This window comes from Trachurus trachurus (genome assembly GCF_905171665.1).
Source record: "Trachurus trachurus genome assembly, chromosome: 3".
Classification (NCBI taxonomy): domain Eukaryota; kingdom Metazoa; phylum Chordata; class Actinopteri; order Carangiformes; family Carangidae; genus Trachurus; species Trachurus trachurus.
In genome coordinates, this window is record NC_139893.1 from 23,096,301 (window position 1) to 23,110,114 (window position 13,814).

At 41.2% G+C, this 13,814-nt stretch overlaps 1 protein-coding gene across 1 annotated transcript in view; it reads right to left on the reverse strand.

The window, feature by feature from the left end:
• The window catches only part of rhpn2 (rhophilin, Rho GTPase binding protein 2), a 28,943-nt gene extending 16,952 nt beyond the window's left edge, over window positions 1-11,991 (reverse strand). The window contains exons 1-2 of the mRNA XM_083993236.1: window positions 11,814-11,991; window positions 6,648-6,763 (exon numbers count right to left, since the gene is read on the reverse strand). Coding sequence (XP_083849362.1) covers window positions 6,648-6,763; window positions 11,814-11,879 — 182 coding nt within the window. The 5' untranslated portion in view covers window positions 11,880-11,991. The remainder of the gene's footprint in view (window positions 1-6,647; window positions 6,764-11,813) is intronic.
• Window positions 11,992-13,814: the final 1,823 nt, after the last annotated feature.

Sequence of the window (13,814 nt, forward strand, 5' to 3'; positions counted from 1 at the left end):
CTAGACCACAGACCTGCGTCACTCTGTCGTGCTGTGCACTCGATTTACTCTCCAGCACACAACCAAGAGTTATGAATCACAGCTGCAATCCCTGTAGCTAAACAACTCTTTCCCATGGTAAAATAACAGTTTCCAAAAAATCCACCATTGCATGACAGTTTTGACATGATCTCACTGTGTACGTGCCACGACAGAGAGGAGCCCATGTGACAGTCGAGATCAGAAGTCACCTACACAACCGCAGCCCTGCTGCTTGTCGCTGCACGTATGTATTGTGCATGGCGTGTGTGCTTGAATCTGGGCAGAGGAATAATTTCTTTAAACCTCAGACCTCCCTGTTGCAAAGTCAAATCATGCAAATGTGATTTTTTTTAAAAACATCCTGGAAGTTGAAATAAACCAAACTGGAAAATCCAGAAAGAAACAACAGCGATTTGATATCATTCTGAATACTTCACTGCACATTCTGAACATTTAATATGTCTAATAGGGTGAATTCACCTAATGTGGGACATTTTTTGAAATTCTGACTTTGGTCTATATTGTGATATAAAGCAAACACTTTCAATCTACATCCTGTACCATTCTGAAAGGTAGAGGTTGGTTAGGTTGTGATCTAATGAAATCCAAAGAGAACATTCTGATATCACACTCATGTTGATGTTAAGGTGTGGAGGTTCAGGAGGAAGGACGTGTATTATGCAGAAAGTGATAAAGGATTAGGATTCACTGCTCAGCAGAGATAAGGTTATAATGACACCACAGAGGCCTGCGTCACTGTGTTAGTACACATAGACAAATTAGCTGGATCCTTTGTAAAGCAAAATTTATGATACCCTGTCATGGTGTCCATGGAGATACAAGCCAACACACACACACACACACTTTGGTGCTCTCAGTGTATCCTTATCTGTGTTCTACAGTCAGTCCAAACAAACTCTCTGTCATTTGTGGGACATACCCACACGTAGCCTACACAACCTGCTCCAAACCTGTCAGTCTGGAGATGATCTGCTGTCATCAATCAGAGAGAGTCTCTGTCAGCTCACAGCTCTCTACTCTGTCATTAGCCTGTCATCACAGAGGATGTGACTCCCGACACAAAACGTGAGGTGTAAAGAAGCACTGTGAGGTAGGGGTTAAAAAAAAAAAGTCCAGGGGAAAGTTAATGAGCAGAAATCATATAAACTAGGTTTCGGTCATAAATCCCATAAATGACAAGTTTTATTACACCGATTAAGATTTTAAAAAACCTGATGATTTGCTCGATATCGCATTCAGGATCACAGAAGACAATGAGTAATACTGTATCACTTCCTGCTGGAAATTGGCCACAGCACATTACCAGTTCAGTGGCTGTAGTTTTTTTCTACATTTAATGTCAACCTCTTCTTAACATTTGCATCACACCATCACTTCCCTTTGGCCCGCTGACGGGTTTCTTAGGAGGTCTGGTCTGGGGAATCGATCAGGGTGGAAGAGGCAGAGGTGTTGTGGTCCGAGCAGAGTCTGTGCCAGCTTGCTCAACCACTGGTTATTATTATTAACATCATGTTTAATATCTCATTATGCCGTGAGAAGTTCAGTTTATTCATCATAAGCAGAATCACTCAGTCTAGGACAAACAGTTGTGTGTTGTGTCTCTAGAGGAGATTTCTAAAGATTGAAAAAGTCATGAGGAGAGAACAGGTCTGACCAGCCTGACTCCACCTGTTGCCCATAGAGAGAGGAATGCAGAACAAGAGAGGAGAGGCAAAAGAAAGGTAGAAGAAGGCAACACACACACACACACACACACTTGCTTAATTGGCTCTTTAGGTGTTGTTAGTTTGATTTGACTCTCTGCTTGTGATGTGACTAGGGCAATCCAGGTGGATGTCAACGGTGGGGTAGCTATGGCGATCCTATTTTGTCACTTTGTCCCAACAGACATTGACACACACACACACACACACACACACACACACACACACACACACACACACACACACACACACACACACACACACACACACACACACACACACACACACACACACACACACACACACACACACACACACACACACACACACACACACACGAGAGCACAGGTAGAACTACAGTTGGACTTCATATGATTTGCGGCTTTAAAAAAGAAATCTAGGGGGGCATATTGGAAGCTCAGATATTCACCCAAGCCGTCGTCTGGACTGCAGCTGGGCTGGTACACACACACACATACACACATACACACACACACACACACACACAGTCCATTTGCCCACGGACTTGGCAGGGCATTCTGTGTGAAGTACTGAAGGAATGTGGAGGCTCCTGAAGCTGTAGCCTTAGACAGGCCTAACACACATACACATACACGTACACACACACACACACACACACACACAGGTACTATCCTCCCAAAGCAGACTAGTGTTAACAGCGATGATCCAGGAATCCCAGTGGGAGAAGTTGAATCAGCTCTGTCAGAGAGACAATGTGCTGTACTATTGAACCCTTTGTCTCTGTACACAGGAAGCTACAGTGACAAAGATACCATAGGATCCTCCTTTGACAGTTCACTGAACTTAACATCATCCTGACAGATGTGAAAGACAGTGTCTCTGCCAAAAGCCACGCAGGACAGGAGGCAGGAACAGTCGCAGGTAGAGCTGCGCAATCTAATGCAATTCAATACAGCACACCTGCAACAAACACTCCTCTCATGAAGCTTATAATATCCCATCATCACTTAATTTGAGAGCTGCCTTTGATCTGATGCACATCTTTTCAAAGGTTGTACTTTACCTCTAGATTTCCTGCAATTAAGTCCAATCAAAATCCCATAGGAAGATTCATTGTATAAGATGTTTTTTTCTTTCAGTATCCTTTGGTGACTTACAGATTTAGTTTTAACCTCTGCTGTGGACTAATCATTTGGAGGATTCATAAAGCATTAAATACATATTATAAACATCAATAAACACTGCAGCAGCAACATACAATCTACATTCTTCATTTTTTCTGTTATTCTATTACACTAATATGTCAGTGCTGGCAACAAAAGACTTTCAAGATCAGTGTTTGATCGTACCTTGGTTTACGAAGCACAATACCACCTCTCTTTTCCCAGCAGACACACACTCACCACTGGGCTTGATTACACCGAGATAAGCACTTTACACCACCTCACTACATCTAACTTCACTGTGAATTTTATCTGAGGTTTCCCTGGAAACAACCAATCTTTTAGCCATGCTGAAAGTGTTAAAATACACACCACAGTGTAGTGTTGTCACGATACCAACATTTTGGTACCGGTATCGGTACCAACATGTTTTTCGATACTTTTCGATACTTTTCGGTACTTTTCCACATAAAAAGAGAACACAAAAAATGTCATTATTGGCTTTATTTTAATAGAAAAATGTTGGACCATAAAACCGGAAATCAGTAAACAGTTACCGCTGCTGCAGGATTAACATTCCATCTATATTAATCTGAACTCTTCCTAAATTAAAAAATGTCTGTTTAAAAATGAACATCAACTTGTTTTCTTTGCATTATTTGAGGTCTGAAAACACTGCATCTTTTTTTGTTATTTTGACCAGTTGTAATTTTTGGGAGAAATTGTTATCAGTAGTTTATAGAATGAAACACAAATGTTCATGTTACTCAAACATACACCTATTGTTTCCCATATGTAGACCAAATTGATTCCCATCAACGCAATATCGTTCCGTTAATTCATCTCTGCGTAGCGCTGCTTCGCCGTGCTCACTCACTCACAGAGAGAGAGAGAGACAGAGAGAGAGAGACAGAGAGAGAGAGGGAGAGAGAGACAGAGGGAGAGAGAGAGAGAGACAGAGGGAGAGAGGGAGAGAGAGACAGAGGGAGAGAGAGAGAGAGACAGAGAGAGAGAGGGAGAGAGAGACAGAGGGAGAGAGAGAGAGACAGAGAGAGCATGCAGCCAGTGGTGATCCGCGGTAAAAACAAAACTTATTAACGAGGCTGTGGCGGCCGTCTCTCTCGCGCGCGCGGCGCACACACACAGATACACACACACAAACACAGGCACATGGACAGGTGGCGCTGTAACGGTAATGATAAAAAGCACCTTGCTTCGTTTGTGACTCGCTCTCTCGCTCCTCGCGGCTCAAATTACAATGCGGCGACTTCACGCGGCGACGTCACCGCTGCTGGCGGCGCAGAATGAAAGTACCGGTCCCATCTAAGCGCAGTATGGTACCGTTTTAAATGCGTTAGTACCCCGGTACCAATCTAGTACCGGTATACCGTGCAACCCTACCACAGTGTATTCCCCCTTTGACTGACCAGTCACTGACATTAACATTTTACTTTCTTTTTTCCTCTTTTCAAACAGTGAGGTTTGTACGGCACATACAGTACTGTACATCCTGAGCTGAGTGATACGGTTGGGAAATCTGTGTGTCGACACTCCCCACTCACTGAGCTCTTATTTTCCAGCTTATTGAAGCATGATGCATCAAGGAGAACAGCAAGGAGTAGCACAAGTACAAATGTTAACAAGTTAATCGGTGTCAAATGTTAAAACATAAATGTTAAGAGTTCATGGACCTCCATAAAAATGTAAAACTTCTATTGGGGACCTGGCCCCAAACATTACCAGGTTTTTCAGAACTCATGTTGAATACTTTTATCATACTAAAAAACCATTAACTCCATACCATCTTTATCTTCTAACAAGCCCTTTGTTGCTATGGCCACAGCTGATGTGAAGCGAGTAGATGCAGCTGAACAGCTTGAGGCTACTAGAGATAAACAATGAACTATTGTTTCAAAGTTTCTGTTTCGAAACACACCATTCAAAGTTGGCCGCACCTCAACAGCTCAACATGAGAGGGAGAAGAGAGCAGTGGTACTTAGACTGAGAACCTGGTGAGTCGTTTTGACAGCATCCTCAAGCGATGTGTGCTGTTATTGGCTGTAGGAGAAACACCCATTTCCGAAAACCCAGAAACGTCTTGAACACAGCAAATATTGCACGGGCAGAGAGCAGGGTCTCTGTGGATAAATAGATTTGCCTAATAGCAGCGACATATGACTGTGATCTTTGCAGAGAGGCGTCACCTAATATTACAGGGAGACCTTGCAATGTAATAAATAACCTTATAGCAAAAATTCATTTTCCTAATGCTATTTTTATCTTAGCAGGATGCTCAGAGTTGCTCAGTTGTTTTTTCAGTGTGGCAGGTTCTGTGGGTGTTACATTTAGGAGTTTGCTCTCAGATCATTAGATATTTACATCTTTAGTTTCTTGACCTGCAGAAAGACACTGTTAAATCAGATAATGTTACATATCAGTTTTGTTTAAAAATTCCAAAATACTGCCTACAGTAACAACAAAAGCCACCACAGAGCTTTGGTGGACACGTGATTAATGATAAGGCCGATAACTGAGAAGCTCAGTTCTTATCTATAGACAATCAGAGACAAGACTTTTGTCCTGGAGGCTATGGGAGAGATGGCAACAAAAGAAAAGACGAAGCGTTAAATATCTGCAGACATGATTGTGCAATGTGAGACTGTACAGACATCTATGCCACTTCAGCTGCAGCCTGTCATTGCTGTTGCAACCCTAAAGTGAAATACAAAATACATTTGCAATTGCAACACATTTTCATCTTTAGATGATCTACCTTCATTTTTTCTGTCTGTTCTTTAGACTGTAGAACAAAAACTCAACCTCTACATTTATTTTCCAGGTCACTCTGTATTATCATGATATACTCCTGCAAAGAAACACAGGCCACTGTTGAAGCTTATGACAGCTGTAGTTTTGTATTTGACTGTTAAAGAGCCGTACTACGTGTGCACAGCACCACTGCAACATTAACATTTCTTTTTCAAAGGTTCAGTAGAAAGCAACCAACCAAATTAACAGATGTATAGTCTTTTTGGATGATAGTGGTACAGGAGGACATTTGGGAATGATGACTGGTTTAAAAGTGGTAGTCATCATCAGGATGTTGTGTAAGTGCAGAAATGTAGCAGACAGTGTTTAGACAAATAGCTTTTTGTAGCATTAAGGCCTGAACCAGACTAGATAAAGAAGCATTAGGTTACAAGTTAAGGACAGTCAAGTTAAGATATGTCAGCCACAAGAAGATATTCCTCCATTTAGTTTTAAACCCTCACACACCAGACACATCTTCCTCCATACCATGTTCATGTTTACCTCCATAGCTACATGATAAAACAGTGGGAACTTTGTAGCCTGTACTCGAAATAGAAAGGGGCCGGCAAAATGATGATGTCAGTCACATAACACAGTGACCCTTGGACTACATGAAATCCTCCCATTGATTTGTAATTACATAAAATCATCTACATATTCATAACACAACCATGAGGGAGGTGAAGCCAAACAAAGCAGCTACAGTTTACTCGAGGTCACACTCACCACAGCGACCTAACTTACAAACAATACAGAAAACATGAATGACACATGAATGCATGGTTTTGCCTTATGTAACAAGTGCAATGGCAATGGCATTTCTGTGGCTGAGTGTATTTTTGTATGAGGTCTTTGTTCTTTGTATCACTTAGGATGATTGACTGAAAGAAACAAAAGCTGACAGACAGTACAGTATGTATTGTATGTGTGCGAGTTCTGCTCTTACTTGAGCAGGTTCTCAGCTCCGGCCCTCATCCTCATCTCTTTGATGATCTGCTGGTTCAGACTGGCTCGCTTGTTCTGAAGTTTGCTTCGTCCGGTCTGGGCAAACGGGTTACAACCCTGAGACAAGGAGACACAGAAATAATAAGTAAATTAGAATGTAAATGAGTGAAACAAACAGTAATCTGCACTGTAAAAAAACATAAAATAAAAAAAGCAATAGGATGATTTCCTTATTGGTAGTTTGGTATTCACATTTACATGATTATTCAAATCCTGTTTATTTATACCAGGAGGCGTGAGTTCCAAGAAATTCTTTCCCATGAGTGATTGTTCCTGGAAGCAAGTGACAGACACCACTTTTAAATTCATTTATGTGATTTTACTTTGCCTATGTTTTCTGTTATAACACTCATGTATCAGTTGGGTGTGAGAAGAGCTACACCTCAGCTGAAAGACATGCTCCAAGTTCTCACCCTGTGTGTTTACACATAATGGCCTGTGTGACTGGACTGTGTGTCCTTGTCCCTATCACAGCCAGCCACAGCCTTCCTAAGTCAACAGGGTGTCGCTCATAGCAGCACAGATAAAGTGGCTGTAGTCACTAGTCACAGCAGAGTAGAGGTGTGGTCTGTGCTGCGCTCTGAATGGCAACACAACAACGTGATGTAGAGACCGGCCGACTCAGTAAAACAGGTTAGATTGCTAGAGTGGAAAACCTTAACATTGTTGTTATTTATCAGACTAAATGTGATGTCAGGAAAATAATAATGGGCTTTGGTTCCTGCTCAGCAACATCCATGTGAATTCAGAGGTCATACTATAGTCAGCACGAGTGTATCATATGTACATTTCTTTATTTTCTTATTATAACGCAAGATTCACATCTCTGACTTTGTGACTCATGCTCAGCAGATCAGATCAACGTCACTCAGTTTCACAGAAAACTTCAGATTTCAGAGTTAAGAGGCTTCTACTGTATCTGACATGTCAGACACATCTAAAACAACAGATGCATCTAAAAGATCTAATTCCCCCACATTTCACAGACTTTGTTTTTTGTATTTTTCATACTCGCTCTCTCCCGCCCTGAGGCCAAGCTCCTGGCTCCACCCTTACATATGGTGTCACCTGGCTTCATTAGGAATTAAGGTCCCTCCACTGATCCCCACCTCACTTCAGCTGTGGTAAAGGCGTAATCCCTCACCGGCTTCCCACACACACGCACCAGAGGCGTCCAAATTCCATTACAAACCCTCTAACTCTTTCAGAGAACACATGTTTTAAATTTTGGCTCATACTAGCCCATAATTGAAGGTCATGAACAGACACATATAGATATATGTATATCAGACATATTTTTGTGACAGTTTAACATATTTCATAATCACTAAGCTAACTTAATTTTGGGTGTTTCCTCACAAAACACTTAAGGTCTGATGACAGTGTAATGATTAACCATTCATACGAACATAAGGCTCGTTAATGACACAACAGAGACGTAACAGAGATGACTGCAGGTGTTAGCTATTCTTGGAATGACAGCATAAGACATAAGTGCATACTAGAAGAGGGCGTGGACTTATTACTGTACATCAATCATTACATCTACAATGACGAGTGTGTGTGTGTGTGTGTGTAAAGACCAAGGGAGTGGCAAATGACGGACCTTACCTATGTTGACATTTTATTAAGTAGGACACTTAAGAAATTCAGTGCATTCCAGCATTCCAGCATTCCAAAGTAGTGACGCTGTGCAGTGATGTGAATGTAATAAGTGTCTCATCATCATCATCATCCACAAACCTATCACACTTATTGATTTAGGATCATGACTCGAAAATCAAACAGGTTTCTTGAGTTTGTCATGTTTTAGATATTGTGGCCCAGAGTGTCCTTTCACTCACTTTAAGTTTGGAAAAAATTATTATCAATCGCTGTAAAACTATAGATCTGGTTTAATTTAATAGAGGAAAAGTTGGAAAAATTGGAGCAACAATTCTTCTCACAGTGTTGCATGGACTATTTGGCATCCCATATTGACCTACACAGGCAACTGAACCCACAAATCTGGCTTCTGGCCATGCTAATGCCTTGCCGGACCGCTTGGGGGAATTGAACCCCCTCCTACACACAAACAGTGCACCCTTTCTCTAAAACAGTTCATTATGGCAAAACACAAAGACTGTCCTGGCCATTACCATATCCATTGGACAGCAAATAATTATGCTGTTGTATAACTTGGGCTTCATAAAGAACATGTGGAGCAGTGGCTCTTGGGGTAGCTTGTTGATACAAGTGGTGATTAAGACTGGCAACCAGCCAGGAAGAGGCTTCATTTCAACATGGTGGACTCACAAGACTATTCAGTGTTTCTATATCTACACCTCTTTATTATGACAAACTGATACCATGTATGCCCCCAACTGAGGGAACCATTGGATGGATTGTTCAAAGAAAGACATGTCTGTCTTCAGTGACCAATTTTACTCGATCACAGCTCCATCTCTTATTTGCCTTTTTCCAATACAATAGTCGCTGAGGGGATCTGAGTGTGTCTCCAAGTCTGGTTTGTGAACCAGGACACATGTTGTCAATTTGTGGCTGTTGTCTGGCTGAAGAAGGCCTCGGGCCAGATGCTACGTCAATGCTCTCACTGGCCGAGGAGGATAAGGAGAAAAAAACATGCCGATTCGGCTTTTTGTTCTGCCATGTTTCCATCCTGCAGTTTCCTCCAGTCGGACGTCAGCCAGCTGGAGGTGAAACAGTGGACGGCTGGGAAGGAGGCCCTAAACCACAACAGCACCCTGGAGCATCAATCGGACCCGACGAGGCCTTGTAAATCATTAAACTCATTTTCACCCAAGAGAAAGCAGGGCACAAAAAATGGAAGCAAAGATCATCTTGGCTCCACTTGGTTCAAATTTGACCAAAAAGTTTCCAAATTGCAAATCTCTTTAACATGACACAACGAGAAGCAGAACTCATTACACTGTGGTTTCAGTGAATGCGTAAGTCTTTTTATACCGAGAGGGGCCTCTGTAACCAAAGATGTTCCTGGGAAATATGGAGGGTAAAGGAAATATAGAGACTAGGACAAAAATCGATGAGTTTGGCTCAAAAATGTATGTGACATTACTAAAGGACACCGTTTGTGATTGAGGTAATGGCCCTGTAGTATCCCACCGTGTCCTGGGGCCGTCCCAGACCCTAGATCCTACAGGCCTTTTTATAGACACAGGAAGTGCAGCACAGAGCCTAAATCCAGACAGCGTTCAGAAGGGGATTCGGGGGGATTGAAATACACAAAGGCCCTGTTCAGATACCAATCTAAACAAGCTTGTCTATGAAAACACTCCAGCTGAGGACACCGTTACAAATGTGGAGGAATGAGACATGGACCACAGCATGGCAGACAGAGAACTCAGTAAAAACACATTAGATAATCACCCGACCACTGCCAAGAGCCTTTCTCATGGCCACAAACTAGGAAAACTGAGAGCTCTGGAAATGTTACAGTTGCAGGTAGATAAAACACAAAACTGGTTAGAGAGGTTTCTCTGCAACAGATCCTCATTACCTACATGACAACACATCAGTTCATTTACACACAGGAAGAACACTCTCCTTTCCTTATCTTATTTGGATAACCCACCACCAAGATTTACACTTTAGTTGTTTAGAGATGATGCTGTTATCCTGAGCATCATGGGTGCAACTCTTAAGATACAGACAGTAAATAAAAAAGGTCAAAGGTTAGAGCATTAGTGGTCTTAGTTAAAATGTTCCTTTAACCACAATGGTAATTATGTTATTAAGAATTAGGCGAGAGACAGTGGTAAAATAATTGCTGAGAGGAAATATCGAACCGTTTACCAGAATAAAAGGAGCTGTTCAAATTATCAATAATGTCTCTGAGGAATTCCTCCTCCTTAAAGCAGAAGTAAGCGATATTTTTGTGTTAATATAAGTCTTAAATAGTTATATCTTCCGACAGCAATCACTTGGGCTACATATAGTGTTTGGACCGAAACACGGGTCTTTCAGTCACTCTGCTCTGCTCTGAGCCGAGGAGAAAACTTTTCTCGTATCCTACAAGTTTTATCCAATGAGGAGAGAGAACGGCATGAAGGGCTGTGTGTGCAGCCAAGGGATGCGCCTGAATGTGGTGACGTAGGGACGAGGACCAATAGATCCATGACGAGGGCGGGGGCTGCTAACTCCATCGGCTGACAAGACGTTATGGTGCGTTCAGGGCAATCCGTAACTAGTGTTTTTCCGACCTGTGAAGTCGTACCAGTTCGATCTGGTACGAGTTCACGGGTCGGAAGTTACGAGTGGCCGTTATAGTGACTTTCACAGGCATCAGGTTGGAGAAACGCGAGTTGCGGGTTGCCTGGAACGCAACAAAGTCGTAAGTCGTGACTTGAAGCCGTAACTTACGGTTTCAAAAGCCTGCCTGGAACGTAGCTTTAGCCAAAACGACCGGATCGCTTACTTCTGCTTTAACTCTTCATGTTACCTGTCAATCACAGTCACACCTCTGGCAGCCATCAGGGAACTGAATAGGTTAATTATGGGATGTCTGGTCACTGCCCTTTCAGCAGGCTATCTCCCACTATCAGTAACTGCAGGACATACAGCTATTCTTGGAGAAACACACACACAGACACCTGAAGCTGACAGCACTGTGGTTTCTGCTCCTGTTGGTGACACTTCAGGATCCGCAGTGTTTGCTTGACAATTTTTTTTAAAATAAATATATGGCGTTATATAACACATTACACCTACATTATGAAATTATCTAAATTATTTTTTGCTCAAATTTATTGAAATTGGATTCTTTAAAACTTCAGTATCACTTTGACAAATTACTATAAATAACAATGTATAAAGGACTTTTAAAAAATAAATAAGCTTGTCTTTCCTTCATTTTCAGTTTCTCTCTTTTATTGATGCAGCGTGAAACCGATTCAGTTTCATCCCCGTTTAGATTCTGAGAAACAGAGACGTGATGAGCAAAATCGCAATGAATTGAGATGGTTTTTAATACAAGATTTAATAAGATATAAACTTACTTTTTTTTTTAAGTAGGCTAATATACAGCAGAAAGATGGAGCCTCTGTTTCGTATCCTATCGTAGAGTGAAGAAACTGTAAACAAAACTCACCTTTCTGAAATAACTGCTGTCCCCTCCGTTGTTTTTGATGCCGTTTGGTAAAAGTGTGTCCGCCATCCTGAAGGCTCACACACTCTCGACAGGGAAACACGGGTGAATTCAAGGTTATTTTAAACCAAAGCGCTGCTGTTCAACAGGTGAGTAGTATCCGTTCTCCTCCGACAAAGTGTTTGCTCTGACTTCACTTCACCCAGCCGCTCACTTTTCCTGCAGAAACCAGAGGCCCCGCCCACACGGACAAAAGGGAAGAAAGAAAAAAAACAAAAATCATTCGTGATGCGTTCACGGACAGAAACTCCCTCGAGCGTCACCTGCATCATTCAGATAAAGCGCACCACAGTGCGGAAGTCGTAAACGCATGACTAACAACTTGTTCACGCGTAACTACAAATGTCGCAATGAAAACTCACACACACGAGTAAAAGCAGTTGCATCAACTGTCTCGAGCACCCTGATGCAGTTTATCAATTATATGGTAAAATAGCTTGTTTGGGCTGATTAAGCTGTATTTTTAATAGGCTACTAACTGTTATGATTGATAAATTCAATTCAGTTACAGAAAAAAAACACAAGTAGGATGGAAGGCCTAGTCCATATCGTCATAAATATAGCCTACAGAGCTACAGAATAATAATTATCTGGAGCTGTCAAAATAAATCACCAAATGTCCAACACCTGTCTCACCAAAAGAAGTCACATGTTGACCACTATAATGTCATGTAAATAAATATATGTATATATAAATAAATGAATAATATCCCAAAATAATAAAAACATAATAATAATAATAATAATAATAATAATAATAATAATAATAATAATAATAATAATAATAATAATAATAATAATAATAATAATAATAACAATAAAACACTGACAAAGACAGTTGTTGGTGCGGAATCAGTTTTCAGTTTGCATTTTTTTAACACATTGTTTGATGTCAATGATGCAAAACTATGCAACATGGCTGCTTCTCTTTAGGGTGAGGGGCACTCTGCATATTAAAAATTATACTTGCACTCCAAATTAAATAGGCTGTGGAATAAACAAACTGCTGCTGCTTATACATCCAGTGTGTAACTATTAATGGCCAACATGTGAACAGCTGTTTCCTGTACCTGTACCTGATGCACAAAGTTTGTATCATTGTAAGTCAAAAAAAACAAAAAATAAAATTATCAGTTCAACTGTGCTGTTCGGTCTGCTATGTTTTTCCTTTGCATCTCATCACATTGGTGACATATGTTCTGATAGATGCAGACAGACAGACAAATCGATGCAAAAAGTAAAAATATAAAAATGTACATCATCTGGTAATTAACCTGCAGTTTTGTTCAGTTGCCTAGCAATGGCAGCAAGCTGAGATGTGGTCAGTTGATGTGACTCTTTTCTGACTGTGCTGATTTCTGATTAACTTTGCTGTGAGAGAGAGGGCGTCGAGTGGCGCAGTGGGTTAAGCAGGCGCCCTATGTATTGAGGCTATAGTCCTTTCCTACGTGTCATCCCGCCTCTCTCTGCCTCTCCATTTCCTGTCTCTCTTGACTGACTGTCAAACAAAGGCTTGAAAAAGACAAAAAAATATATATACTTTGCTGTGAGAGGGTCAGAGAATGAACTGAACTATAGCCCTGATCTAATTTTTAAATGTGTTAGTTAGGCTACTTGTTTAAAGGTACATTAGCAGTAGGCTACCTGTTGTCTTCCATTGGCACATCCTCCAAGGAGACTATGTTGTTTGTTTGGTTTGGAGTGTTTATATGTCAACAGGATTACATTAAGTCTATCAAACCAATTTGCATCGCATCTGGTAGAGGGATGAGAAAGACCCATTACAGCATGGTGCCTCCACAGTCAGAGGCAGGCTTTTATTTTATAACTTCCCTTAATTTCTCAGGAAAGTCTCTCAGTGTTTGCATCTTGATGTAAAAATCAAAAACAAAAGAAAACAGACATACTTTTTGGTGTTGAGAGCTATAATTTAGTGCAGACATA